This window comes from Danio aesculapii, chromosome 13, assembly GCF_903798145.1.
Source record: "Danio aesculapii chromosome 13, fDanAes4.1, whole genome shotgun sequence".
Lineage (NCBI taxonomy): Eukaryota > Metazoa > Chordata > Actinopteri > Cypriniformes > Danionidae > Danio > Danio aesculapii.
Window position 1 is genome coordinate 7227233 of NC_079447.1, and position 19973 is coordinate 7247205.

The window sequence follows — 19973 nt, forward strand, 5'->3', positions numbered from 1 at the left end:
ATTTGGACCAGGACACTTTCACCTCTTTTCCTTCCAGACATTTTCCCACTCATTTACTCAACGTTTCCACAGCAACCAACAACAAACCTGTGAAGATTTACATTGGTGTATTTCTGCGTTAAGCACACATCCCTTTTCCCCATCCCAAACACAGATAGTATACACACACTCGCTAGCTCATGTTTAATGTTACAGTGTAAAAGGGACAGATTTATTTCAGGATTTATTCGCATGCACAGTGCGCAACATATATAGTACACCCCTCACAGAGCTCTCATTTACATTAATATTTTTTGTATATCATAGTTATCACGTTTATCGTTCCTCCTCTCGATCTTTCATTCTTTATTATTATTATTATTATTATTACTACTATAATTAATAATTAATCCTAGTATTACCTAAATTCTTCTTTTCAATATTATTCTTTACTTTGAGTTTTTACTATCCGTATATTTTCATTATTAGAGTAATGTTTTTTTTCTTCTCTCAATATTCTCATTGTCTTGTCTGCTGCAAATCGTTTCCACTTCCTTTTCTTATTCTCCTTTTCTTCTTCTACTCTTTTCTCTCTTTTTTCTAATTTTCTAATCTTCTATTTCTTCTCTTTCCTTTTTCTACTTATTATTATTATTATTATTATTGTTATTGTTGTTATTATTATTATTATTATTATTATTATTGTTATTATTATTATTGTTGTTATTATTATTATTATTATTATTATTATTAATATTATTTGTTCTCTTCCTGAAATCTCTTTCCTTTTTCTACTTATTATTATTATTATTATTATTATTATTATTATTATTATTATCATTATTGTTATTATTATTAATAATATTATTATTGTTATTATTGTTATTATTATTATTATTATTATTATTATTATTATTATCATTATTGTTATTATTATTAATAATATTATTATTGTTATTATTATTATTATTATTATTATTATTATTATTATTATTAATATTATTTGTTCTCTTCCTGAAATCTCTTTCCTTTTTCTACTTATTATTATTATTATTATTATTATTATTATTATCATTATTGTTATTATTAATATTATTATTATTATTATTAATATTATTTGTTCTCTTCCTGAAATCTCTTTCCTTTTTCTACTTATTATTATTATTATTATTATCATTATTGTTATTATTAATATTATTATTATGATTATTATTATTATTATTATTATTATTATTGTTATTATTATTATTGTTATTATTAATATTATTATTGTTATTATTGTTATTATTATTATTATTATTATTATTATTATTATTATTATTATTATTATTAATAATATTATTTGTTCTCTTCCTGAAATCCCAACCCCCCCTCACCTCCTCACTAGTATCATCAATATTATTACTTCTACTTTTGTTATCATTATTATTAGTACTGTCCTGACTTGTCCTGTTATCTCCTCACTATCATTATTATTTCTTCCATTGTCATTATTCAGGTTGCTGTAGTTGTAGTTGTAGTAGTAGTTGAAGTTGTAGTTTGGGTTTTTGAAGTAGTAGTTGAAGTAGTATCTGTAGTAGTAGATGTCGTTGGTATAGTGCAGTGGTGTAGTCCTTGCTATACGCACGTATACTCAGTATGCTTACTTTTTTCCACGAGCTGTTAGGGTATTACCACTTCTGAGGATCAATAATTGCGTATACACTCGGTATACTCACTTATTTTTCTGATTAAACTTCCCTAATTTCAGTGTATTATTTTAAATTCTTCCTTAAAAATGTATAGGTGTGTAAATGTATATGCATTTTTCTTTGTTTACCCCTAAATGATCTGTTCCTGATCCGCCCTAAAATGAAAATCCTAAAATTGCCCCTGTACAACAGTATTTCACATTTGTCTTAATCGTGCCTACCGCTACAGGGAACGACACTCTATATATATATATAACACTAAAAACGATGAGGCAAAGACTACTCATAAATAACGTAACAATATGCGATTTAAAAGGGTAACTACTAGTATATAATAGCAACAACAGAAGACAGACTCCTAATAGTTGGTTTAAAACAAGCATGCACGGATGTGACAATCAAAAATAATGGCTGATTGATATTTAAAGGAACCTATTAAATGTAAAGTAAGAAGCCAGTAAAGAAAGTAAGTTAAAAAGCTGCCTTTCCATTATGCACAGGCCCTATTGAGTTAACTTAAATCAAAGGTGACTAAATTGTTGTAACTATCTTGATTGACTCTTTTTTTTCAGGATTAAAATGATTATATAAGTTACATACTGTATACATACAGCCAATTGCCAAGGATAGCTTATATATATATATATATAATATAAAGCGAATGAATCAAAGAAACATTGACTTTCGTCATTTCTTTGTCTACTTTCATTTAAAATTTAGGTCAGGTGTAATAGTACACCACCTTTTTTTTTAGGAATGCATCACTGGTATAGAGGTATCAGAAGTAGTGGATGTGTAGTAGTAGTAGTCATTGTCGGTGTAGTAGTATCAGAGGCAGTAGACGTTGTTGATGTAGATGTTGTAGTAGCAGTCATTCCTGTAGTAGTATCAGTAGTAGATGTAGTAGTAGTATCAGTGGTAGTAGTCGTTGTAATAGGTTCAGTAGTACACATTGTAGGAGTAGTAGTGGTTGTGGCTGTAGTAGCAGTAGTAATAGTTGTAGCAATAGAAACTCTCTGTAGTAGTAGTAGTAGTAGTAGTAGTAGTGGTTGAAGTTGTAGTTTGGGTTTTTGAAGTAGTAGTTGAAGTAGTAGATGTCGTTGGTATGGTGGTATCAGAAGTAGTGGATGTGTAGTAGTAGTAGTAGTAGTAGTAGTAGTCGTTGTCGGTGTAGTAGTATCAGAAGCAGTAGACGTTGTTGATGTAGATGTTGTAGTAGCAGTCATTCCTGTAGTAGTATCAGTAGTAGATGTAGTAGTAGTATCAGTGGTAGTAGTCGTTGTAATAGGTTCAGTAGTAGTACACATTGTAGGAGTAGTAGTGGTTGTGGCTGTAGTAGCAGTAGTAATAGTTGTAGCCTTAGAAACTCTCTGTAGTAGTAGTAGTAGTAGTAGTGGTTGAAGTTGTAGTTTGGGTTTTTGAAGTAGTAGTTGAAGTAGTAGATGTCGTTGGTATGGTGGTATCAGAAGTAGTGGATGTGTAGTAGTAGTAGTAGTCGTTGTCGGTGTAGTAGTATCAGAAGCAGTAGACGTTGTTGATGTAGATGTTGTAGTAGCAGTCAGTAGTATCAGTAGTAGATGTAGTAGTAGTAGTATCAGTGGTAGTAGTCATTGTAATAGGTTCAGTAGTAGTACACATTGTAGGAGTAGTAGTGGTTGTGGCTGTAGTAGCAGTAGTAATAGTTGTAGCCTTAGAAACTCTCTGTAGTAATAGTAGTAGTAGTAGTAGTGGTTGAAGTTGTAGTTTGGGTTTTTGAAGTAGTAGTTGAAGTAGTAGATGTCGTTGGTATGGTGGTATCAGAAGTAGTGGATGTGTAGTAGTAGTAGTAGTAGTAGTCGTTGTCGGTGTAGTAGTATCAGAAGCAGTAGACGTTGTTGATGTAGATGTTGTAGTAGCAGTCATTCCTGTAGTAGTATCAGTAGTAGATGTAGTAGTAGTATCAGTGGTAGTAGTCGTTGTAATAGGTTCAGTAGTAGTACACATTGTAGGAGTAGTAGTGGTTGTGGCTGTAGTAGCAGTAGTAATAGTTGTAGCCTTAGAAACTCTCTGTAGTAATAGTAGTAGTAGTAGTAGTGGTTGAAGTTGTAGTTTGGGTTTTTGAAGTAGTAGTTGAAGTAGTAGATGTCGTTGGTATGGTGGTATCAGAAGTAGTGGATGTGTAGTAGTAGTAGTAGTAGTAGTCGTTGTCGGTGTAGTAGTATCAGAAGCAGTAGACGTTGTTGATGTAGATGTTGTAGTAGCAGTCATTCCTGTAGTAGTATCAGTAGTAGATGTAGTAGTAGTATCAGTGGTAGTAGTCGTTGTAATAGGTTCAGTAGTAGTACACATTGTAGGAGTAGTAGTGGTTGTGGCTGTAGTAGCAGTAGTAATAGTTGTAGCCTTAGAAACTCTCTGTAGTAATAGTAGTAGTAGTAGTAGTAGTGGTTGAAGTTGTAGTTTGGGTTTTTGAAGTAGTAGTTGAAGTAGTAGATGTCGTTGGTATGGTGGTATCAGAAGTAGTGGATGTGTAGTAGTAGTAGTAGTAGTAGTCGTTGTCGGTGTAGTAGTATCAGAAGCAGTAGACGTTGTTGATGTAGATGTTGTAGTAGCAGTCATTCCTGTAGTAGTATCAGTAGTAGTAGTATCAGTGGTAGTAGTCGTTGTAATAGGTTCAGTAGTAGTACACATTGTAGGAGTAGTAGTGGTTGTGGCTGTAGTAGCAGTAGTAATAGTTGTAGCCTTAGAAACTCTCTGTAGTAGTAGTAGTAGTGGTGGTTGAAGTTGTAGTTTGGGTTTTTGAAGTAGTAGTTGAAGTAGTAGATGTCGTTGGTATGGTGGTATCAGAAGTAGTGGATGTGTAGTAGTAGTAGTAGTAGTCGTTGTCGGTGTAGTAGTATCAGAAGCAGTAGACGTTGTTGATGTAGATGTTGTAGTAGCAGTCATTCCTGTAGTAGTATCAGTAGTAGATGTAGTAGTAGTATCAGTGGTAGTAGTCGTTGTAATAGGTTCAGTAGTAGTACACATTGTAGGAGTAGTAGTGGTTGTGGCTGTAGTAGCAGTAGTAATAGTTGTAGCATTAGAAACTCTCTGTAGTAGTAGTAGTAGTTGGTGTAGTACTTGGGATTTATTTTTATTATTATTATTTTTATTATTGTAGTGGTTGTTGTTAATGATTATTACTGTTGTCCTTTCTTGCTTGTTTACTGTCATTATTACCATCATTATATCACTAGCATTGTTGTCACTCCTTATATAAGTTACTTGCTTCATTTAGTGACTGTCATTGTTCTTTTTGTATGTACTCTGACCTCTTTACCAAGTTACCTTTACATGCACACATGCGCGCACACACACAAACACACGCACCTGCCGGTATTTGACTGTATTGTTGTTGTTTTTTGTATTTTTGTTATTGTTTCATTTTCTTTGTATTTACATTATCTTAAATTGTGTATATTTTGTATATTCTAATAAAAAAATTAATAACTAAAAATAAATTTAATAAATTAATATTTTTAATAGGAAGCTATACAATATTAAGTGTGTGCATATACATTAGATTAGTCAGTACTGAAGCTAAATCTGGAGCTTTTCTAACAAACTAACTTACAATAATGGCCCAAAATTATTCATTCATTTTCCTTTGGCTATTGGCAATATAGTACGATTTGCTCATCACCCAATGACGGTTAGGTTTAGGGGTGGGGTTGGGTGCCACGCCTCCTTTTTAAAATCGTACATTTTCATAGGACTGAACTCGTACGAATTAACCACTAAACTGACAAAACGTAAAGTACTTACGTTTTCTCGTGAGATCAGGCTGGTTTGCACACACATGCACAAGTTACATGTAAATGCATCAGCTTTTTCCAGCATAATGCTCACTACTACTTTTGAAAGGGCTACTTTTTACTCATACTTTGAGTATTTACAACAGATACTTTTACTCTACTGCACTACGTTTTTAGGCGAGTAATGGTACTTTTACTTGAGTAGGATTATTCAGTACTCTTTCCACCACTGAAGTAAACAGACTTCAGCGTGTGTATACGTGCTGTGCATCAGCTCGTCTTCTACATCTGTGTGGGCTGCTTCATTTATAATTCAACAGCATGTGAATGTTATTGCTCCCAGAATGCCTTTCTATAGCCTACAGAGAAGTCTATTTACTGTACACGTCTGAAGGAGTTAGAACATTACGCCTTAAACGTGCTCTACAGAGGCTCGATGTTATGCGCACTTATCTAAACGTGTCAGAGCACAATTCAGAAGATTCATGCAAGCATTCTCCACAGCCGGCATTAGCATAAACGCTCATCTCCACGGTCATTTTTCACACTTCCAGGAGAATCATGGCACAAGAGAAAGTGGCACAACTGTTGAGGGAGTTCTCTCTGAATCAATAAATCTCAGCGTGCATACTGTAAAACTAGAGGTGCTTATACTGTAGTTTCCTTAAGATGGACAAGGTGATGTATGTGTAGCATACCTGTCAACACTGGGATGTGAAAATAAGAGATATGCCACAATAATAAAGGGATATGTTGCACCCCCCTTCCGGTTTCCCCCACAAGTCCAAAAACATGCGGTATATGTGAACTAGGAAGGCTAAATTGTCCGTAGTGTATGTGTGTGAATGAGTGTGTATGATTGTTTCCAAGTGATGGGTTGCAGCTGGAAGGGCATCCACTGCGTAAAACATATGCTGGATAAGTTAGCGATTCATTCCGCTGTGGCGACCCCAGATTAATAAAGGGACTAAGACGAAAATGAATGAATGAATAATGTATGGAGGCGGCACGGTGGCTCAGTACCACTGTTACTTCACAGCAAGAATGTCGCTGGTTCGAGTCCCAGCTGAGTCAGTTGGCATTTCTGTGTGGAGTTTGCATGGTCTCCCCGTGTTGCCGTGGGTTTCCTCCGGGTTGCTTCGGTTTCCCCCACAGTGAACACATGCACTATAGGTGAACTGACCCTTCGCTAAACAGTGCCCTCCTTAGTTACTGTTGCTACGCCTGTCAAGCTTTCGTGTCAAGTTTTGCATGTATGCTCAAGGAGAATGCTTAAAACTTCAGGTCGGCAGCTGATGCGTGTAAACAGGCACATTTGGACAGCTCTGAAACGATAGTTTTAATCGTTTAAAAATGTTAACAATTTGACTCGCTCTTAACATCTTTGAACTAATACTGCTGTCGATCAGCGCCACCTCCTGGACAGCTTATTTAAAAGATGCAATCTAATAGGATGGAAAACAGCTGCTGTGAGGCATTTTCCCCTCATTGTCAGATGGCATCTTGTGCTGTTTAAATGAAGCTTCGTCATCGCTAAAGTCAATATTTTCTCTTTCTTGCAAATATAACCATCCCAAACAAATGTAGTCCACCATAATGTTTAACACACACGCGTAGCCTGTACTGTCCCACTAACACATTGATTGAATAAGTGTCACAAAGTGGCGTTTTTTGAAATGACAGAAAGACATACTGTGGTAAATATTACACAACACAAACTTACTTAAAGAGCCCATATTATACATGAAATAGGGTCATATTTAGGTTGTAAGGGTCTCCAACAACAGTCTAATATGCATGCAAGGTCATAAAACACTTTGATGGTCTTATAATCTGCATTTATTTTTACCTAATTATCCCAGCCACTCCCATATGAATCGTTCAGCGATTCATTTGTTCCCAAACCCCTCCTCAGCGCGAAGCTAATCTGCGCTGATTGGACCGATGACAGCCTGCTGCGATTGGTCGACAGTGACAGGCTTCAGCACGAGACAGAGTGAAATGCCCAGCTGGTAATCAACTATATAAAAGTAGTCACAGTGCATACACGCTTCATAGTGTAAGGCTTTTTTCACACACACAACCCTCCTCAGAAGAACTGGGGAGATCGACGTGAGTCTCATAGCCTCACCCTCTCTCTCTCTCTCTCTCACACACACACAACGCTCCTCAGAAGAACTAGGGAAAGCGACGCGAGTCTCTCTCTCTCTCTCTCTCTCTCTCTCTCTCTCTCTCTCTCTCACACACACACACACACACACACACACACACACACACACACACACACACACAACACTCCTCAGAAAAACTAGGGAAAGCGACGCGAGTCTCTCTCTCTCTCTCTCTCTCTCACACACACACACACAACGCTCCTCAGAAAAACTAGGGAAAGCGACGCGAGTCTCCTGTCTCCTAGCCCCTAGGCGTCACAAACTCGACCTGTTCTTTTTCTCTCTCTCTCTCTCTCTACTAAAGAGTAACCGCGTGTACTGTACCAGGTTAACAAGTAACAAAACACAATAAATACATAATTTGCAAGTTAAACGAGGCAACAATTTTAATCGCACTTACTTACACTAGTGAATAAACCTCAACTACTGACTCTTCACAGTTTCATCTTTGGGTAGAGACTCAATATTATCCATCTGAGCACAGCGTGACTTCTTTCGACCGGCGGCGTCTGTGTGTGTGTGTCTAGTGTTTTTTCTGTGTTAGTGGGCGGGGCCGCAGGTTTCAAATCTCCCTGGTTTGCGCGCGTAACGTGGCTGCGTCATCGCGAAACACCTAATGACTCCTTATCAAGACGACTCGTTTGAAGCACTATGAGTCGACTCTTTTATAGATGAATCAATAGTTTTAAACACTGTACACTTACAGATTTAAGCCTTAACTGGATATTTCACTTCACTTAGAGCTGTGTTACACACTACATGGAAGGGCATTTTCAAAAACCCATAATATGGGCTCTTTAATGAAACATAAACGGATCCCGATTAGAATCAACATGCAAATCAGCCAGCAGAGTATCAGTCGCAGACTTTAATTGGTAATTTTTGTCATATGCATGACATACATACCTGTTGAGTTTCATGCCAGTAATCTGGTTTGCTTTATTATGCAGTGAAGAATTGTGTGTGCGCGCATTGAAGAGCTGCTGAGCTAACAGCTGACAGGTCGGGAACACACGCACTATTTCTGACGGCAGACACGTGAACTAGGAGAACGTTTTTCTCTCGCGCTTGAACTACATCTGACAGATTATAACAGCTTTAACACACACCTTTCAAAGTTGTGTGTCACAAAAACACTCCATAACCCATGTAAAACACTATTAAAACCCATTTTCGGATCACATATAACCGGTTGTAAACGCTGTAAATGGAAGTTCTAAACATTCTACCGGAAGACGCTGGTCACTATGGCGCCCTCCATGCAGCAGTCAAGAAAAACGTCTATAGAATACACAAGACATGTCACTTGTATTCTTTTGAATTGAGAAAAGTGTATCTGTCAACATGGCCAAAGAGCTTAGAATGACCAAGTGGCGACACTCAATAGAACGTTCCATTGCAACAGCAGCGCCCAGCAACAGCCTGTGATTCCACCATTTTGGAGTGAAAGCAATTGGCCGCCCAATGGATCTTATTGCTGTCGCGATGGCAAGCAGCTGCTTTGTTTTTATTTATTTATTTATTTATTTATTTAAAAAGTGCATTAAAGCTGAGATACAACCTGAAAGACGACAACACAACACTTACTATCACAATCATCAGTGCATTTAATAGTTTATTTTACAGACTTACAATATGCTGTTGTTCTATTGGAATTTTTATTCTAAAATGGCCGCTGCGTGACACTAGCGGCATCTAGTGGCTGTTTTCCAAACAACAGCAGAGTGTCACCTCTTGGTCATTCAAAGCTGGCAAATGAAGCTCCGCTTTCTAGTAAAGGAGCCAATCAGCGATCTTAATATGGCGAATAAAGCCCGCCTTCTAGTACAGGAGCCAATCAGCGATCTCTATACGGCGAAAAAAGCCTGCCTTCTAGTACAAGAACCAATCAGCGATCACTACAGACTGACAGTTCTCCGGGGAAGTAGCTTGGACCAGATGTGAATTTCTGCAGATTTTGTGTGACTCAAACGCTTAGAAAAGATACCAAAGACACAGTTGTTGCTTAATGTAATTGTTGTTTCATAATATGAAATTTAATTGTAAGCTTGGCAAGTAATTTTGGAGAATTTGATGTTTACCACTCAAACAGAATGCCCAAGCCTACTGTTTGAGAGGTGTTTCAAAGATGGCCGCCGAGTGAAATGACTTGCCTTAAAGGGACTTTGGTTATACTTACACTGTATCGAGTTAAAAAAATAACTCTGGTCTACACTATTGGGAGCCGTTTGTTCTGTGACTCTAGTGTAAAGAGTGAAAGTTCAGCACTTTAAGAGGGAGAATTTAACTGTAGTGTACCTAGTAAACATTACAACCCTCCTGATAGTTAAAATAACTTACACAAGATAATTCTCTAAGAATTATAGAAAAATTTTTCATTACAATTATGTAACTATTAAATGTCCCATGAAATTTAAAAAAAATAAGTTTTTTTTTTTAGATGTTATTAACAGTATTGTTAGTTTTAAGGATATCTATAAGCTAGTGTGCACCAAAACAATGACAAAATTAGCATTTATGAGACATGAACTGATATAAACATGTAAAGCTTTTAGTTTGTCACTTCCGCCTAAATGGATCGGGTTTATTTTTCACGTCACCCCATAATTCAGTTTCTCATCAAATCTTTACCAATCAAACGCTCTCTAGTGTCTGACATTACCCCGCCCCCTTCAAGACTCAATCACTCTTACTGGTAGACCTGTGATAAACCAAAACACTACTGGCTGTTTTAATAAAAGGGGAGGAGCTACTCTCTGTTCAACCCTCTATTCATGTTTCGGTTCAGATTACGTCAAACGTAGCAACTGAGATTGGGATTTTTCTCATAAATAAATAAATAAATAGTTACAATTTGAAGGTACAATTCTCGCTATTAACCATTAACTAACCAATAAGACTTTTAGCTCAAAACTACTACACTGTAAAAAATCCTGGTTGCCTTATTTTTTTAAGCTGAATCAAATTAACCTTATGAGTTCATTTAACTTATATTATGTTAAACTGACTCAAAATAACTTAGAAAATCATGTTAGAACATGATTAACTTTACTTTTATTAACTAAATTTAAATTTTATTAACTTTTTATTAATTAAATTAACTTAATTTAATAAGTTAGAATGAACTAAAACATGCTGTCATGACCAAATGTTCATATAACTTGATAACACTTTACAATAAGGTTCATTAGTTAATGCATTTACTAACATGAACTAATCATGAACAACACTTGTACAGCATTTATTAATCATAATTGAACATTTACTAATGCTTTATTAACATCCAATCCATGCTTGTTAACATTAGTTAATGCACCGTGAGTTAACAATGAACAATGAACAACTGTATTTTCATTAACTAACGTTAACTAACATGAACAAATACTGTAGTAAATGTAATGATCATTGTTTGTTCATGTTAGTAAATGCATTAATTAACATTAACTAATGAATCTTATTGTAAAACCTATTACTTTTTGCACTGAACTGCTTATTAATAGTAAGGTAGTACTTGGGATTAGGCATTGATTGGATCAGGGATGTAGAATAAAATCTAAGTGCTAATAAACAGTTAATGTCTTAATAATTAAAAGTGGAATTTGGCTTTTAAACTAAAGTGTTACCAATAAATAAATAAAACAACATCAGCGCAATACATTTTTACATATTACGATTTTCTGCTCTGGCTGTAGCGGTTCACTGCAGTCAGTTTTGTCCATCAGATGCCACATGAGCAAGACGGAAGTAATATGCATTAATATTTTATCTGGGGCACCATCAATTCAAATGGCGCGTGAGATTATCACATGTCAGCCTTCCAAATGGCTTCATAACCTCCTCTATAGAGAACGTGTGTGAAAATCTCTGCTAAACAGTTGACAGAGAAGAGAAATAACAAAGCCTGCTTCACTTTCTGAATAACAGAGAATTCTTGAACACACACAAAACATTAAAATTACAATTATAGGTCAACATGAAGCATAAGGGATGAGAAATATATATGCTCTTATGAAATATAAGCTCTAGAATACTTAAATCATTAGAGAAGTCATTTTATTTAGATTTTTCAGGGGCAGCACGGTGGCTCATTCAGTTGGCATTTGTGTGTGGAGTCTGCATGTTCTCCCCATGCGGTACAGGTGAATTGAATACACTAAATTTAAGGTCAATATTATTAGCGCCCTTAAAGGAGACCTATTGTGTGTTAACTCGTGGGCAGATTAAAAATGCCTGAATTATCAGGAGAAACAAAAACACATTGAGACTTCAGTGTCTTTCCCCAGGCGCAGCTCAGTAGCATCTGTTCATTAAGTCATATTATAGCAAACACATCCTCACAAAGCATGTTATGCAAAAGTATCCTCACAAATCATGGTTATTTAATCAAATATACAGTTTTGTTCCGTTTGTTTGTATTGTTTTTCCCTATTTTTACAACAATAAATTCTTCACATATATTAAATTCTTTGTCAATCATCTTGTTTCATTTTTCTTTCTCTGTAAATACCTCTATAAATAACAATTTACCATAAAACTTACAGCACAATTATGCGTCTGTTATTTGTGTCATTTAAATTGTAACGTAGACCAACCATACTCCGTACCAGCCTGATCTCATGAGAAAACGTAAGTATTTAACGCTTTGACAGTTTAGTGGCTAATTCATACGAATTCGTACGAGTTCAGTCGTATGAAATTGTCCGATTTTAAAAAGGAGGCGTGGCACCTAACCCCGCCCCTAAATCCAACTGTCATTGGGGGATGAGCAAATCATACTAAATTGTACGAATTAGATTGTACGAATTCGTACGAATTAGCCACTAAGTGTGGTTTATTTATAAGCTAATTTCGAGAGGATCACGTGCTTATGATCAACACGGCTGGCTCCTCATTAGCTCCGTAATGTGACCCATTAGATGATTACGGAAGCATTATAAATAACCAGAGTTTTTCACTCCAGTTATCTTCGTCTTGAAGCTTCCCCCTCCTTCCACCCTCTTTTTTCCAATAGGGCGACACGGTGGCCCAGTGGCTAGCACTGTTGCCTCACAGCAAGAACACCGCTGGTCCAACCTCCTATCGGGCTGGTTGGTGTTTCTGTGCGGAGTTTACATGTTCTCCCCGTGTTCGCGTGGGTTTCCCCCGGGTCCCCCGGTTTCCTCCCACTGTCCAAAAACATAAACCATAGCCAATCGACTAAACCAAATTATCACCGAAAACAACACTAGTTTACACTTCTCACGCGGCGACAAGCAGGGGAGTTCTCGAGACCTACCTAAGCTCGAACTCCCCTCTCGCCCTTCTAACGGGAGGGAGCCCCGGGCTCGAGGATATTACGAGCTCAGGGCTCTCTCCCGGGACAGCATGCCAAATACGCTTTATTGATTATCAGCTAAGTGTGAACTCTTGAAATCAAAAAGTTACGAATTGCCGTGAGATTGTGTTGTCCGTACACAACGATGTTCCGTACAGATTACCTTTTAACGCCAATCCCTGAATGAATACTAACGGGCTGTAGACAAGTTTATATCTGTGTAATCTTTATTTCTCACTCTTTCACCCCCGAGCAAAACGTAGACCCTCCTACCATATGTGTCCGAGAAAATTCAGTAAGTTTGCTACGTCCACCTAATGCGCTTGAAAATAGACAGTAGGCAAGCTAAAGGGGCGAGTGTCGCTTGGGAAGGGAGACTTTTAGAGCAACGACAATATGCATTTGCATTTAATAATGCATCACACAGTATTACAGCCTTTATGAAATGAATACTGTGGTATCACAAATTGCTAAATAAATTATCTTTTGTTGAATAAATGCTTTGAAATGGGGATATTTACATCAATAACATCAGTTGTGAGCAGTTGTGAGTGAATGACTGCATGCCGCAACTCTCGGCCAGAGAAAGCCTGAAAGACAGGCTGCAAACGCTGTTTGGATACTCTTTGTGCAGTGAGGATGTTTATATTCCTAAATGGTCAGTCCAGTTACCTTTAATTTGCATGAATTTAATGTTTTAATATTTTAAATTCTCATGCTGTAATAAAATAAACATGATATAAAAATGTAATGATTTTATATTTGTATCATTTCAAACTTTCATTAAAAAGTTATTAAATGTAACAAACACAATAACAGTATATTCTGACATTGGTTTTAAATAAGACTTAAAACAATGTCTATTTTTGGCGGTGAATTGAAGTTGCGCCCTGTAAGTTGCGCCTTTGCTAGTGAATTGAAGTTATGCGCCCTGTACGGAACACTATTTTAATCCTGTACGGAACACTATTTTAATCCTGTACGGAACACTATTTTAATCCTGTACGGAACACTATTTTAATCCTGTACGGAACACTATTTTAATCCTGTACGGAACACTGTTAATACCAGCCTGATCTCACGAGAAAAAGTAAATATTTTACATTTTGTCAGTTTAGTGGCTAATTCGTACGAATTCGTTAAAGTGTTCATTTGTGCATCCTAAATCTCCACATTTTTAATCCTCTTAGTCGCTGACATTATCTTCAGCAGGTCAAAACTCTAATGACAGGCGGCTGCTTCTCACTCAGGGCTGTTTATGCTAATGAGTTAGAGACGGTCACTAATGGGCGGGGCTTTCCCACTCTGATGACATGTACAAAGGGAGAATGTCAATGTGAAGAAAAAAAGTGTTCCTGCAGACTGTTTTATCAAGTGTGATTATAACACATATAATTAATGAATAATATCATTAGATGATGGCTATATTCACACACTGCAGTTTAACCCCTAACAAAAGTGATTTTTGCATAATAGGTCCCCTTTAAGGAGGGCTAATCGTTTTGACTTGAACTGTATATAAAAGTACAGGGTGGGCCATGTATATGGATACACCTTAATAAAATGGGAATGGTTGGTGATATTAACACCATTGTTTTTCTTGTGAAATTCCCAATAAGTTTGATGTGTCACCTGACCCTCTTCCTATTGAAAAAACAAAAGTTGGATCCAAGATGGCGACATCAAAATGGCCACCATGGTCACCACTCATCTTGAAAAGTTTGCCCCCTCACATATACTAATGTGTCACAAACAGGACGTTAATATCACCAACCATTCCCATTTTATTAAGGCGCATCCATATAAATGGCCCACCCTGTATCGTTAGACTGAATGGAATTTTTATGCATCTGTTTTGTAAATCATGCTAAGAAAAAGGAGAATAAAAGTATTATACTACAAAAATAAAAAGGGGTCATGTTAGATTAGTAGACAGTTGTCAGAGAGAAGAAAGGAAAAAACTTACCCAAATCATTTCAGGCCACAGAAGATGGAGCTGCCGGTGTATGAGAGTGAAGTGTGTGTCTGTGCGTTTCTCAGACAGTTTGGCAGCTCCAGTGAATGTGTCCATCAGGGATCTGAAGAGCAGCTCAGCTGTGGTGACATGGGACACGCCGGACGGAGAGCCGGTCATCGGCTTTGCCATCACACAACAGGTACTGTACACCACAGGGGGAAAGAAAAACAACACAATTCTTCAGCTTTTTTGGGGACAACTTAATTGTTTTATGTTTACTTAAATTTGTAAACTAATAAGTTCACTTAATTTCTTTATTTACACTGCAAAATCTGCTTTTCGTACTTAGATTTGTCTTGTTTCTAGTCCGAATATCTACAAATGATTATACCAAGCAGCATTTTCTAGACAAGCAAATTTATGGAAACATAAAGTGAGTTTTTCCTTAAAGAGCCCCTATTATGCACTATAAAAGTGATATTTTGGTTTTGGGGGTCTCCAAAACAGGCTGATATGCATGCACAGTCCAAAAAAACACATTCATTGTCTTATAATATGACTTTTATCCAATTATCCAAACAACTCTCATATGATTTGTTTAGCAATTCATTTGTTCCCAAACCTCTCCTTTGAGTGAATCGGCCAGTGAATCCCGCGTTGCAGCATAGGTTATTCTGTCAATCATCTGAAAAGTGACAGAAACAAACACAGCACACGATTGGCTACACTGTGGTGGTGTTGTGAAAATGAACTTTAATGCTTTATGTCTGACCATCTCTCAGTGATAGTAATCTTTGCGTCATGATCAATTCAATGATCCCTCGCACTCCGCTAGTGTCTGAAGCGAAAGGCGCGTTCATGTTTAACTGGATCCGGCAGTTCATATTTAGCAATGTCCCGTATCGTATAGTGCAGGCAAAAGATCTGAACGAAGTACGAATCATTTATTCAACTCTGAGTCGACTAAATGGAATTAATAGTTTTAATCACGGTGCACTTTCAGATTTAAATCTCAGCTGGATGTTTTCATTCACTTAGAGCTGTGTTACACACTGCAAAGAAAGTAATTTCCAAAAACACACAATAGGGGCTCTTTAAAACAAGCAAAATAATCTGCCAATGGGGTGAGCAACATAATCTTGTTTTTTCCTTTTGACATAAGAATATTTAGCTTTCCCCATTGGCAGATGATTTTCCTTGTTTTAAGAAAAACCTCACTACATTTTCACATTTTTTCTTAAAACAATCGAATAATTTTGACATTGTTTTGCTCGTCTAGAAAATGCTTCTTGATTTTTTAGATATTTGAGAAACACAACAAAAAAAATCTTAGTAAGAAAATCTTTTTTTGCAGTGTAGACAATGCATTCATTGAACATTAATTTAATATCGTGATGATTTTTTTGGCATAAAATTAAAATCTATAACTGTGAGTCATACATGTTATTGTTGCCCACTCCTAATGTTCAGACTGCATGACTTTAGCGCCAATTTTGACTGGCCGACAGGTTTTGAGAAATCTGCAACAAAGGGCTGAAATCACAGGCAAATCAGTGCTCGTTCACATGCGTGACAATCACACAGTGTGAACCATCAAAGATGTCATCTGAGAGAATCAAAAAGCATGTGATGTGAAATGTGTTCTGATTAAAAATACCATTGATTACCTACAGCTAATAAGAGAACAGCATCCACTAGTGTGAGTATCTGCAGACCAGAGGAAGGTTGGGGGAGAAGTTAAAAGGGCTTCTATTTGGACCCAAGAAATGGAGAAAAAACTAGTGTAATCTGAGCAATACCACAACCGGCTCGAAAAAGAGAAAAGTTTCAAGAGTTCAAACTTACATATGCTTAGCATTTATAGCAGGTTTGGCATGCTGTCCCAGGAGAGAACCCTGAGCTCGGAGATACTTGAGCCCAAGGCTCCCGCACGGTCAATAAGCATATAAGGGGATCCGAGATCAGGTAGGTCTCGAGAGCTCCCCCTTAGAAAAGGGAGGAAAAGGAGGAGATAGGGTGGAAGGGGGGATTCTTCCAAAACGAAGATAGAGCAGTAGGGAGAAAACGATTCACTTATAGTAAGCTTGAATCACTCTGATTGAAGTATTACCGATTACAGATGAGAAGCCAGTCGTGCTCAATCATATCACATGCTCCTCTCGAAATTAATTTGTGAAACTTCACTAAGGAGAAATTGCTAATTCCCTTTAAAAGCCAGGTAAGCAAAATAAGTATTTTCCACCCCACTAAAGGCTTCTCTCTCATTATACAATTAATAACGAAACATATACTACGTGACCTTGTCTAAGTGACTCCATGTCACTTCTTGGCTGTGTTTGGTTGTGAGACGTAGTTTGTGGACCGAGATGAAGATGTCGGCAATTCTTCCTATCATGCCGTAAAGTCATGCAGTGTTAAAAACTCTGTCGCCGATCTATCTTCCAGTGTAAACACAGCAGTGACGGAAAGCTACTCCAGATAGTCATGCAGTGTGGAAACATCTGTGACAGGACTACTTTGAAAATCATGGAGTCTGAACTCGGCATAAGAATACACTTGATTAGTGATGAATCACCAAATGATTCATTGGATTTACTCATTTTTTTAAGTTAAGTGGTTGCAAACTATTTATATGGGCTGAATTTAAACAAACACATTAGTAATGTTCAACTCAATTTGTTTGCTTAAAGGGCACCTATGGTAAAAAATCTACTTTTCAAGCTGTTTGGACAGACATATGTGCATGTATGGTGTATAGACTGTCATATTGGGGTGATATAAGCACACCCAGTGCTTTTTTTTTTTCAATTTAACAACATAAAAACGGTGGACCAATTGGAGCGAAGCAATATTACTAAAGGAACACCCTACAGATGTTACTACTTCAATGTGTTCCTTCTGCCGCCATTCATACCGCGGCGACGACGGTACTTGGTGCACCAGCAGCTTTTGACCGCTGGGTGGCAGTTTAACCACAGATATTCAGCTTTGCCTTTCCACAACACTAAACAGACTTTTCTGTGCGTACCTTATGTGATCAGATGTGTTCAATTAAAATATAATTTTGATTTAGTTTTCTTAGTAATAAACATGATCTTATGCTCGGTCAGCGCGCTTCAAGTTTTGCCGTTGTGTGCTGTGTGCTCGAGCGGAAAAACGTGTTACTTGTGTTTCATTGTTCAGTCAAATGAAAGCACTTCTGTTGAGGTGACAGCGGGGTTTGGGTTGTCAATGTGAGTATTGTAAACTTTTAAAGATGGAGGAGAGTACTTGTGGTCGCTGTTTCAAGTTATCCAGAGTTGTATTTATAGATCTTGAATATTACAATATTATTAAAATTACAATTATAACATCGACAGCAACTCGACTCGCGCACACCAGCTGATTCAGTCGTTTTCTAGTGACATACAAAAGAGTGCAGGGCTTCTTTTTTTTTTTGTTAACCATAAAAGGCAGAAAAATAAGTGTTAAATGGACAAACACGTCGAACCTCCAGAGCTGCGGTCATGTCACCCAGCCCATGAAATGCGGAGCCAGCTCCGGTGTCATCTACTGAACGCAAATGCCCAGCTAGTCCAGCCAGGTATGGCAGAGAGGCCTTTTCAAAAATGGCCAAATACAAAAGAGAAACTGGTAAATAGTAGACGTTGATGAGAAATGGAGCAGCATATTTGGTAGTTGAGAACGCGCCGCTCCGCGATGTAGAGCTGGTTTCCGAGAAATGCAGGCGGCGGAGCAAGATACCCTCTTTGCCACGGTTGCGAAAAAGTATCTGCATGCGCTAGGCACACCGTCTCAGTGCTGCTGGAAACATTGTAATCTCAAATAAGTCTCCGCTTAAACCGAACAAAGTCAACATGTTAGTTTTTCTGGCAAAGAATTTAAAATATGAATAGAAAACAAAAGGCGGAGAGACGCAGTTTTTTTTTCAACATCTGACTTATGTTGTTACAAGCCTAAGCTAATATTTTTGTTCTTTGTTACTATTTATATTATTATTGATTAGTATTTGTGAAGTTTCTAAAATGTAACGTTTACTGTTTCAAGCAGTTAAAGTTATTTCTATTTAACTAGCCTACATTATTATAGGGTGTATTGTGTTGTTTTATCAACGAAAGTTAAACAACAAACATGTTCGTTTGTACGGATATTTAGCATAATACTTTGGTCTTTTTTGATTTCTTATTTTTTACATGAAATGTAAATTAACTTAGGTAGGCTACTTGGGTACAGGGGCGTAATTTGTTGGTAGTATACCGAGAAATGCTTAGACAGTGAATATTGTCATCATTATTTAAAAAATTATAAATAAATAAATAAATAAATAAATAAAACACCTTACGGAAAGGATGAAATAAAGGAAAAGCATGCTCTTAATCATTCTTCATAATCTGATTCGTAGCTATACATGCAATAAACTTATATTGCGCCGACAAGAACAAGCTCTAAAAGGTAAAGTCTAAAGCCAGAGGAGTTATTGATATTAATGTTAGTTGTTAATATGATCGTAAACACTGCGTTGTATAATTAACGCCGTCATTGTGTCGTGTCTGCGATTTTTTTTTTTTTTTCTCGTTGAAGAACAGAAAATTCATGTTATCGCCGTCTTCCCAGCCAGGTTTTCATGCACAGTTTCCATTTTTGTTTCTTCTCAAACAATAAAGTTTCGCTATAGCAGGCCCGGCGGCAGGATATCATAAATGAGGGCGCAAGGGCGCAATCCCATTGCACTTGACCACTGAATTTGGTCCTTTCTTGTTCCTTTTATTTAGGCTATTTATTCATTCATTACCGATATAGTCCTACTTTTTATAGTAATAATAATGCAGTTTCGCTATTACCGATTTTATTAATGAAGGCAACGATACCGTTTACATTAATGCAGAAAGATCATGGTTTAAGCACCAAACAAGTGGTTTAAATTATGTTAGTCTCCTTATTTCTTTCCGTTTTATTTTAAATATTATAAATGTTTAAAGTTTTAGGTAAAGACGTCAAAATATGCCCACACGTGCAAGCTAAACTAGATCATATCTGAGTCATCACGCTTTATTACCCAACCAAAATCAGCGAGGAAAAAATAAATGTTTT

The 19973-nt window shown here is 36.8% G+C and overlaps 1 protein-coding gene across 2 annotated transcripts in view; it reads left to right on the forward strand.

Moving 5' to 3' along the window:
* fndc5a (fibronectin type III domain containing 5a) overlaps window positions 1-19973 on the forward strand; it is a 34174-nt gene that overhangs the window by 5625 nt on the left and 8576 nt on the right. For both annotated transcript variants that reach the window (XM_056471612.1, XM_056471611.1), the window contains exon 2: window positions 14966-15081. In XM_056471612.1, coding sequence (XP_056327587.1) covers window positions 14966-15081 — 116 coding nt within the window. The remainder of the gene's footprint in view (window positions 1-14965; window positions 15082-19973) is intronic.